The 9863-nt window shown below is 35.8% G+C and overlaps 1 protein-coding gene across 1 annotated transcript; it reads left to right on the forward strand.

Moving 5' to 3' along the window:
- The first annotated feature begins 1574 nt into the window (after positions 1 to 1574).
- On the forward strand, positions 1575 to 9431 carry ISA1 (isoamylase 1). Its single transcript, XM_016333846.3, has 18 exons — positions 1575 to 2247; positions 2462 to 2644; positions 3018 to 3113; positions 3198 to 3350; positions 3852 to 3943; positions 4061 to 4202; positions 4300 to 4407; positions 5350 to 5435; positions 5911 to 5982; positions 6069 to 6192; positions 6577 to 6663; positions 7193 to 7285; positions 7562 to 7720; positions 7998 to 8081; positions 8155 to 8235; positions 8320 to 8402; positions 8471 to 8588; positions 8739 to 9431. Exons 1-18 carry the CDS (start codon positions 1870 to 1872, stop codon positions 9000 to 9002), a joined length of 2403 nt encoding a protein of 800 aa, XP_016189332.1. The 5' UTR covers positions 1575 to 1869; the 3' UTR covers positions 9003 to 9431.
- The last annotated feature ends 432 nt before the right edge of the window (positions 9432 to 9863 follow it).

Below are 9863 nucleotides of genomic sequence, written 5' to 3' on the forward strand. Positions count from 1 at the left end.
TAAGTTTTGATTTGTTTCAATTTTGTCTCTTAAGTTTTCGATTTGCATCAATTTTACCCTTATTACTAATTTTTTGATAATTAATATTTTTCTTTCCAAATATACCCCTCCCTTATACCTACCATCATCGTCATCATCACAACCCTCTGTCTCTCTTACTTTCTCTCTTTTCATCTTCACCTTCCTCTCCACCACCATCATCATCACAACCCTCTGTCTCTCTTTCTTTTTCTCTTTCTCCGACTCTCCATCTCCATCACCACCATCTCCGTTGAGCCCCATTCTTTGATGACCACCACCCTTTTTCTTCTTCTTCGCGCAAACCCAGACACAACGAAGTCATCGCTCTTCATCCTTCTCTGTTAGCAAACAGAGAATGAGATGTGGGATAGGTTCTATGGAACCGGTTTTTGGAGGAGCTCTTCTTGCAGGATCCCTCTAGCAATGCTTTTACCACTTTTCACTCTCAATATGTTCATTGAAATTTCAAAAAGCATGCATTTTTGCCCAACAATGAAGTTTAAAAAAAAAAAATCATACTTTTTGATGATGCAAGTGTTTAAAGATGTGGTCTTTTCTCTCATCCTCCTCTTCTTCTTATTTTCTCTCTTTTTTAATTTTTTATTTTTTTTTGGGAGAGGGGAGGAGGTTGGAGTATGATCATGATCATGATGATAATTTTGTTTGTTTTGGATGTTAGCATTTTGAGAAATGAGAAGAATTGTGTTGAAATGGATCATGTTTGGTTCTTTGTCATTTATTTTTTGTGTTATTAATTTTTCAATGAGGTATGGTACAAGTAATATTGAAAGAAAGAAACTTTGTTGTTGGGGTCAGGGTTTCAGGTTGGTGTGGCAGCAAAAGGATTTTGCTTTGCTTTGTGTGAAATCTGGAAACAAAAAAAAAGGAAGAAACTTTGTTGCTGGGTTCAGAGTTTCAAGTTAGTGTGGCAGTAAAAGAATTTTATTTTGCTTTGTGTGAAATCTGGAAACAAAAAAAGGTATTAACCCAACTAGTACTAATAATTAATTAGGCTGGGTTTGCTAACAGAGAAGGAAGAAGAGCGATAGCTTTGTTGTTGTTGGGTTTGTGCGAAAAAGAAGAAAAATGGTGGTGGTCATTGAAGATTGGAACTCAACGGAAATGGTGGTGATGGATATGGAGAGTCGGAGAAAGAGAGAAAGAAAGAGAGACAGAGAGTTGTGATGATGATGGTGGTGGAGAAGACAGTGAAGATGAAAAGAGAGAAAGTAAGAGAGACAGAGGGTTGTGATGATGATGATGATGATGAGAGGGTTGTGATGATGATGATGATGATGATAGGTATAAGGAAGGGGTATATTTGGAAAGAAAAATATTAATTATCAAAAAATTAGTAATAAGGGTAAAATTGATGCAAATCGAAAATTTGAGGGACAAAATTGAAACAAATCAAAACTTAGGGATATTTTTGAAACTTTTAGTAAACTTTAGGGACAAAAAGTATACTTTACCCTTATTTAAATAATAATTTGATTAGGATTTGAAAGAAGAATGATGATAGCAAATCAGCTATAAAAAAATTGAAGGGATCCAAAACAAAGTAAAAGAAAAGAGGGGTGGCCCCAACAAAAAAGCTTGAACAAGAATGTTGTTTGTCTCCGCTCAGAAACTAGCAGATATGTCCGTCCATCTGTCTCCTTCTGTTTCATGCGTATAATCATTTCGACTATGATTACGATTACGATTACGATGATATTAAATATAAGGAGTCACAAGTGAGTGACTACAATCCACACCTTCCAAATCGGGATTAGAAAGAAAGTCTTGTTTCCCTGCATTGCACTCCTTGTGTTTGATGAATGTTCAACTCCACCACTCTCATTCCCAATGCCAGTGTTAATGTCAATGGGGTGCTTCACTCTCATTCACAGTGCCTCATGCTCCCTCTTACCCTCTCCTCAAAGGGTGCTTGAGCTTCACTCTCATTCCAACTTTGGAGGGAGGATTAGAGTTACTCTTACTCCTCTCAACACGAGGGTCTCCAAGAACCTCAATATCACCACTTGTGCAGCCGTAGGGAATGGAATTGAGACCGACACAGCTGTCGTCGAGAAGCCTCAATTGGGTAGCCGCTTCCAAGTTTCCAGGGGATACCCCGCCCCGCTTGGCGCTACCCCACAAGATGGCGGGGTCAATTTCGCCATTTACTCTCTCAATGCTGTCTCAGCCACTCTCTGTTTGATCTCTCTATCTGATTTGCAGCATGTAAGTTCTTCCTCTTTCTTTCTTTCTTTCTTTCTTTCTTTCTCAGTATTTCACTTTTTGTGCTTGAGAAATGGAAACTCGAAATAAATCAGTTCATACCAATTAGACTTAAATTTTGAACATGTAACTTCAAAATATATTCTCAAAACCTCTGCTTGATTTCACAGATTAGTCTGTTGGTCTCGAAAGTTTCAATTTTCTTTTTGTGCTGTAGAATCAAGTGACGGAGTGCCTTCCTCTTGATCCGTTGATAAATAAGACTGGAGGTGTATGGCATGTATTCCTAAAAGGAGATTTTAAAGATATGCTGTATGGATACAAATTTGATGGCAAGTTTTCTCCACAAGAGGGACACTACTTTGACTCTTCTCGTGTGGTGCTGGATCCTTATGCAAAAGTTAGTAGCTCTACACTCTTAATTATTTTTAAAATGTTATATATGCATATCAAATGTTACTCAAAGCACTAGTGAACACTCTACACTGAATAGCAATACATATCCACTGTTAAATGAAACGAAAAAAAAAAAAAAAGAAACAGAAAAAAGAAATTCCCAGCCAAAACACTTCCTACGAATTTCCAGAATAATGTGCCAAGATATGGGATTAGAACCTCATAGTTTTTAACCACCCATTCCATCCAGATTCCAGCCACACTTAGCATTTGCTACATACGTGACAACTGTATCTTCAAAACAAACTTGGGCAAAACTAACAAGGCTGCTTAGCGTAGCTTTTTATTAATTTAATAATGTAATGCTCATTGTCTAGGCAGTAATAAGCAGAGGAGAATTTGGAGCTTTAGGACCTGATGGTAACTGCTGGCCCCAGATGGCTGGCATGGTACCTTTTTCTGATGATAACGAGGTACTTTACTTATTTTATGGTTGTTTACTCAAACTTTTCCAAAAACTAACTTTCATACACTTATTCTTTCTGTGTATTGTTTAGTTTGACTGGGAAGGAGATTTACCACTGAAGTATCCACAAAAGGATCTTGTTATATATGAAATGCATGTGCGAGGGTTTACAAAGCATGAGTCAAGCAAGACTAAGTTCCCCGGCACATATCTCGGTGTAGTGGAGAAGCTTGACCACTTAAAGGTGAAGTTTCTTAATATTTTTCTTTTAAAAAAAATTTTCAAGTGTCCCTTGGGGCTTTTCTTTTTACTGGTGGATATTCTGTGTAACAGGATGGTATACTGTTAGAAGTTATAATTTCAATAATTTTTTCATTTCTTTAGTGGGAAAAGTATATTGTTGATCTTTTATGTGCTATTATGTGAATTGTAAAGAAATTCATGAAAAAAAGAGAATTACAGTACAGCTTCCTGACTGTTCTCAAATGGGAAGTAGTATTAAATCAAATACACAGTGCCCAGCACGATGATTGAGTCTCCTAGCCTTGGTGACTTTGTCTGTTATATTACTGTTGTATCAATGCCATAAATTTAAGGTATGTAGATATTACATACAATTTAAGTTGGATTTCATTATGTTTCTCCTTTGAAGTGTATATTAAATCACTGCATCAAAGAAAGACGAATGCCGTAGCTGTTAACTAATTCATAATAATGTGTTAATTTCAAATTATTCATTTTGCAGGAGCTTGGAGTAAATTGTGTAGAATTAATGCCATGTCACGAGTTCAATGAGCTGGAATACTTCAGTTACAATTCTGTACTAGGGGACTATAAGTAAGATTCCTTAAGTGAATCACTTAGTCTCTACACAATTCTCATTTTAAGTCCTCTTTTTTTCTTGAAGAAATTTGTTTCAAGAGTATGATAATGCTGTATCTTTCACTTTTTCAGGGTGAATTTTTGGGGGTATTCAACTATCAATTTCTTTTCACCAATGATTAGATACTCATCTAATGGTATAAGAAATTGTGGCCGTGATGGAATTAATGAAATGAAGTTCATGATCAAAGAGGCACACAAACGTGGGATTGAGGTGACCAGGATAACATTTGATTTCATTTGGTCAATTCTCGTTTATTTTATTTTTTTCGGAATTAGATTATGTTTTTATTGCTATATTACTGGAGCAGGTTATCATGGATGTTGTTTTCAATCATACAGCTGAAGGGAATGAGAAGGGTCCCATTATTTCTTTCAGAGGTGTGGACAACAGTATTTATTACATGGTAGCGCCTAAGGTATACTTCAATATTTTGTTCTCAGCTTCACCTAATTGGTTGGAATATTTGAAGCTATGGAGGATCTTAAATCTTGACTCAACTAGTTAACAGTGGTCTAAAGAGGTTATTTTGTAACCTCTTTTTGACTTAGTTAATGTCTTGAGTGGCTTACTATATACACTTAAATATTTACCAAAACTCCTTTTATGAGTGTCCATAAATGTTATATGATATGTATCATCTTTTCAGAATCATCTACTTTTAGTTTACAAGAAAACATTTAAGTATTCTATTAGTTCTAGTTTCTTGATATTGATTCTCATGTAGTTGAGGAAAAATGGTTCTTTTGTAGGTGTGTGAATTCATGAAAATTAGACTTAACGCACCTGATAATTATCAGTCATGTTGCTTCCAGCAATTGGCCTCAGGTTCTGTCGCTAGAATTTGTTTTTGGTTCACTGGATATATGCTTCTTTAAGAAACCACAGACATGGGGACTAGAGGAAGTAGTATGATTGTATTATTCACACTGATGAGTCTGGATCTCAGCTCACAGATGAAGAGAAGATAGAAGAAAATGTGTGTCAAGCAAAGAGAAACAGGGCACTATATAGCAGCCCCACTCTCCCAAGCCAACTCCCAAATTTAGCTTCCTCCTCTTTCCCTTAACAGGAAATACACACACAATATGTACACACCCACATGGAATCATGGCATTCCCTTTGTTCTCAATTTCTGCACAAGTTAGTTAAGAGTTGAGGATTCAGTCAATTTTCCCACTCTCTGTTATGCTTAATTCCAAAGCTGTACCTGAACCTTTCGTGCTTGTGTACCTGTTTGGGGTATTTATCCTTAAAGCTAACAATTTCCTTTGTGACTATTTGCTAACTTATTTACACCTGCAAGTTTTGTTTTTTAGATCATGTTTAATGTTAATTTGGTCTATTCTCGCATTTTAAGGGGGAATTTTATAACTATTCTGGATGTGGGAACACATTCAATAGCAACCATCCAGTTGTGCGACAATTTATCGTGGACTGCTTAAGGTATTGTTACTATGATTATCAGTGTGTTATATTTATATGAAGTTATTTCTCATGGATCTGTTTAAATTATTATAAATTTCTTTTTGAATATTATATCTCTTTTTAACTGGAAAACTTTTTATTTAGTTCTTAGAAGATCGTTAACTTTGTGCTCGTGGGCATTTCTTTGTTTCTAAATTACCTCACCAAAGATATACTGCATCTTTATACCATAATTTGAGATTTAATAACACATGAAACAATTTATTGAAGTCATTAGAGAATATGTAAAATCTATACCTTACTAACATACCGCTCGAAAAATAATTTAACTTACAATGCTACCTTTCACTTATAGACAATACCTTTAGATTTATATCATAGGTTAAAATTATTGAATTCTGGCCAGATTTCATTCAAGTATTACCTACTATAGGGTTTACAAGTTGTTATCGTACTGGATTGAAGGCCTAACTATATTTCTGTTATGCAACAGATATTGGGTAACAGAATTTCATGTGGATGGTTTTCGCTTTGATCTTGCTTCAATTATGACGAGGGGAAGCAGGTTGTGTACCATACTTTTACTCCAATATTTTTCTAGAGACTGATTCATACTAATGTTCTTCTTTTCCTTTCCTTGTTCGTCATCAGTCTCTGGGATGGAGTTAATGTATTTGGGGATCCAATAGGTGACTTGATGACAACAGGAACTCCCCTCGGCAGCCCACCGTTGATTGACATGATCAGTAATGATCCAATCCTACGTGGAGTGAAGGTTTTTCTACTTAGATTATTCCTTTGATTACTAGTACAAAGGTTGATTTTACTTTGAGGACTTATAGATTTTCATTTGTCTAAGTAGATGTATATGGCAATTAAATCGGGTAAGAAGATGGGGAACTAGGTTATAGAATTTATTAACTCTTCTTGGATGGAATAAGTTAGACAGCATTCTTAGGTAGCCCTTCCTTCTAGGTGCTATTTCTCTCTTGCTTCACCTGGATTTCCAAATGCAAGTAGAAAGGTTTCCTTTGACTTCTCATAAAATATTTTGATTGGTTTATTTTATTTATTAATTATTATTGACCTTACATATCAGCATTCACTCATTTGGAAGCAGGTAACTAATATGTGCAGTTTCTTAATTTCCTCTTTCTAGCTTATAGCTGAAGCGTGGGATGCTGGAGGCCTCTACCAAGTTGGCACATTCCCTCATTGGGGTATTTGGTCAGAATGGAATGGGAAGGTCAGTGCAGATACATAAACGATGTCTTCATAACCCCATCATTATGCTGCGACTGGAAACTAAGAAAATATGGCAGCACAACATCAAATGGTTAAATTTATGGAAAAGAGAATTTGATAGTGCAACACTGTGAAATATCATAATTTTATCAATTTTACGTCATCATATCACATAAATCCTAACTAATCTTGTGGCTTGAAAAGTGAGATTCCAGAGTAACTGCATCAGATCTCATTTGTTTTGGAAGTCCTTTAATTTGATAAACTTGTGAACACCGAAATGCATGTAAACCTTGTTTGTGATTTATATTTGTCTATATTTGCTTATGATTTATATTTGTCTACATAATCTTTTCACCATTTATTTCCAGATCTATCCTTAATGGTGGATTGGTAGGGTCTCTGTTAATTGGATTATTAAAAACAGCATATCAATCTTGACTTTTTCAAATGTTCAAACACAGAAAGGTTTTGAACTATGGGTTCAGCATAAAAGTATTCCATTAATGAGCAATTCTTGCATTTTGCAGTATAGAGACACAGTACGCCAGTTTATCAAGGGTACTGATGGCTTTGCTGGAGCATTTGCTGAATGCCTTTGTGGCAGTCCTAACTTATATCAGGTTTAATCTGTTGTCTCTTATGACAATTGTGTTCCTTTTTTGGCTCTAAACTCCCTCTTAATTTTGCATGATTGCTATATGCTATTATTAGTATATACTACCTACTAAATCATATTAAATATCCTAGTTGTCTGGCTTCAAACTTTGTCACTAAATGTATTCTCCAGGGATTAGTATCTAGTTCAGCTGATTTCATTGCTTAGGTCTTTTATTGCTATCTTTTCTTTTGTGTTTGTGCTTTTGTCTGGTTGACATTAAGGTATATCTTTGGCACAGGGAGGAGGAAGAAAACCATGGAATAGTATCAACTTTGTATGTGCGCATGATGGCTTTACTCTGGCTGACTTGGTGACTTATAACAACAAGCATAACTTGCCCAATGGGGAAGACAATAATGATGGAGAAAATCATAATAATAGCTGGAACTGTGGTCAGGTAGATGTTAAAGAATTGTTCTGAGAGTTCATCATAAGATTATGGCTCTGAACACCATTAATATTTCAAAGCACGGCCAAATATGCTACTGCTAATATTCTGATATACTTTCATGTAGATGGTAACATACTAGTATGTGAGCCTAAATTGTTCCTAGCTGCTGTTTTGCGGTCTTGTCATAAGAATAGTTGGAGATTGAAGCTTATGCTGCAGCTGTATGTTGAAGTTAATACGAATTTTGCATCAAATATTAATTCCATTTCTCAAACTATTGTAGGAGGGGGAGTTTGCTAGCACCTTGGTGAGGAAATTGAGGAAAAGGCAAATGCGAAATTTCTTTCTCTCACTCATGGTTTCCCAAGTAAGGCCCAGTTTAACAGCATATTGATAGTTACAGCAGGAATTCTGTTTACTGACTTCTAGTTTCTTATCAGGGAGTTCCGATGATATATATGGGGGACGAATATGGACATACCAAAGGGGGAAACAACAATACCTATTGTCATGATAACTACGTGATTCTCTTTTCTATTTTCGTTTTCTCCCTTTGATGTGCATCCATCATATTATTAATTCCATTGAGTTCATGCTTTTTGCAGCTTAATTACTTCCAATGGGACAAGAAGGAAGAGTCCTCGTCAGACTTCTTCAGATTTTGCCGCCTTATGACTGAATTCCGCCAGTGAGTACCATTTGCTTTCTTATTGGTATCTTGTATTTTTCATATATTCTAATAATGGAATCCTACAGGGAATGTGAGTCACTGGGCTTGGACGACTTCCCAACAGCGGAGAGGTTGCAGTGGCATGGTCATTCTCCTGGAATGCCAGACTGGTCTGAAACTAGCCGTTTCGTGGCCTTTACCATGGTACAATTATCTTGTTGCCCACATTCAGTGTCACCTAGATGCTTTTTAAGTCCGTATTATGCACCACAGTGCATGGCTATCTATATTCATTGTTGTGATACTGCATCAGTAATAGCTTCTTACCCTTGATTGGAATGAACATGAACCCAGGTGGATTCGGTGAAAGGAGAAATTTACATTGCTTTCAACATGAGTCATTTACCTTCTGCAATTACGTTGCCAGAACGTCCTGGATACAGATGGGAACCACTTGTCGACACGAGCAAGCCTGCACCATATGATTTTCTCAGTCCTGATGTTCCTGGAAGAGAGATTGCAATACAGCAGTATGCTCAGTTTCTTGATGCCAATTTGTATCCTATGCTTAGTTACTCTTCCATCATCCTCTTGCTTACTCCTGATGGAAGTGCGTAGCTTGGAGATTCGTTATCCTTTCTAGACACATTGCTCCCCCTGTAATTAGCAATATATGAATAATAATCAAAGTGGAGATTTTATAATGCTTAGAGGAATCTCCAACAGAAAGGGGAAACATCAAAGCAGAGAAAGAAGCTGTACTTATTGAAGAAAAAATGGATGTGGTGGGAAAAGTGAACTATTTTTATTTCCATCAATTCAATTGATGTGAATCTGCTCCAAGTTTCACAAATTTCAAGTATTGAATTAAATAAGTGTAAAACAATTTTATAATAAGACTATAGATCTGGCCATAGTGATGTTGATTTTATCAACAAAAAGCAAGAGTATCTAACTGTAGTTTCAGTTCGTACTCCCCTGACTTCTTGAAGGACTTGCTTTGACTTGGCTAGTGTTCAATGTTATGGTTATACAGTTATATGAAAATAATAGGTGTATACACTATATTTCTTAATCTTAAGAACCAAGAGACTTTTTTCTGTTTGGGTAATGCAGTATACCCATAAATTGAAATACCTAAGTTAGGATTCACATAAATGTCCAGATTACACGTTTTTAGGCCAACGAGAACAAATTTATAAGCGTTTAATATAATCCCTGAATCGTTGATCATTAAAGAAAAGCAAAATCCATGAAGTTATTAATTATGTTCGGAGTATAATCAATGAAATTATTCAGAGGAGAATCGAGATTGCTGTAGCAAAATATAGCAACGGGTTCGATGAGTTTCTAAAACTAGTTTTTTTGAAGTGATATTTATTTAAAGAGTCTTTATATTGTACAGATGCAAATTTATATAGTATGTCCAGAGATTTCTTTTTGGGTGTTTTTTTTACACATGTTCTGAAAAATGAGCAT

This window comes from Arachis ipaensis, chromosome B3, assembly GCF_059453495.1.
Source record: "Arachis ipaensis isolate K30076 ecotype BB chromosome B3, ASM5945349v1, whole genome shotgun sequence".
In the NCBI taxonomy this organism is placed as follows: domain Eukaryota; kingdom Viridiplantae; phylum Streptophyta; class Magnoliopsida; order Fabales; family Fabaceae; genus Arachis; species Arachis ipaensis.

Bases quoted from the DNA above. Each gene is read 5' to 3' on its own strand.
- ISA1 (XM_016333846.3), top strand. From the start codon at position 1,870: ATGCCAGTGTTAATGTCAATGGGGTGCTTCACTCTCATTCACAGTGCC. The intron at 5,436-5,910 runs GTATTGTTACTA...GTTATGCAACAG, and splicing joins TTTATCGTGGACTGCTTAAG to ATATTGGGTAACAGAATTTC. The intron at 8,236-8,319 runs GTGATTCTCTTT...TGCTTTTTGCAG, and splicing joins CCTATTGTCATGATAACTAC to CTTAATTACTTCCAATGGGA.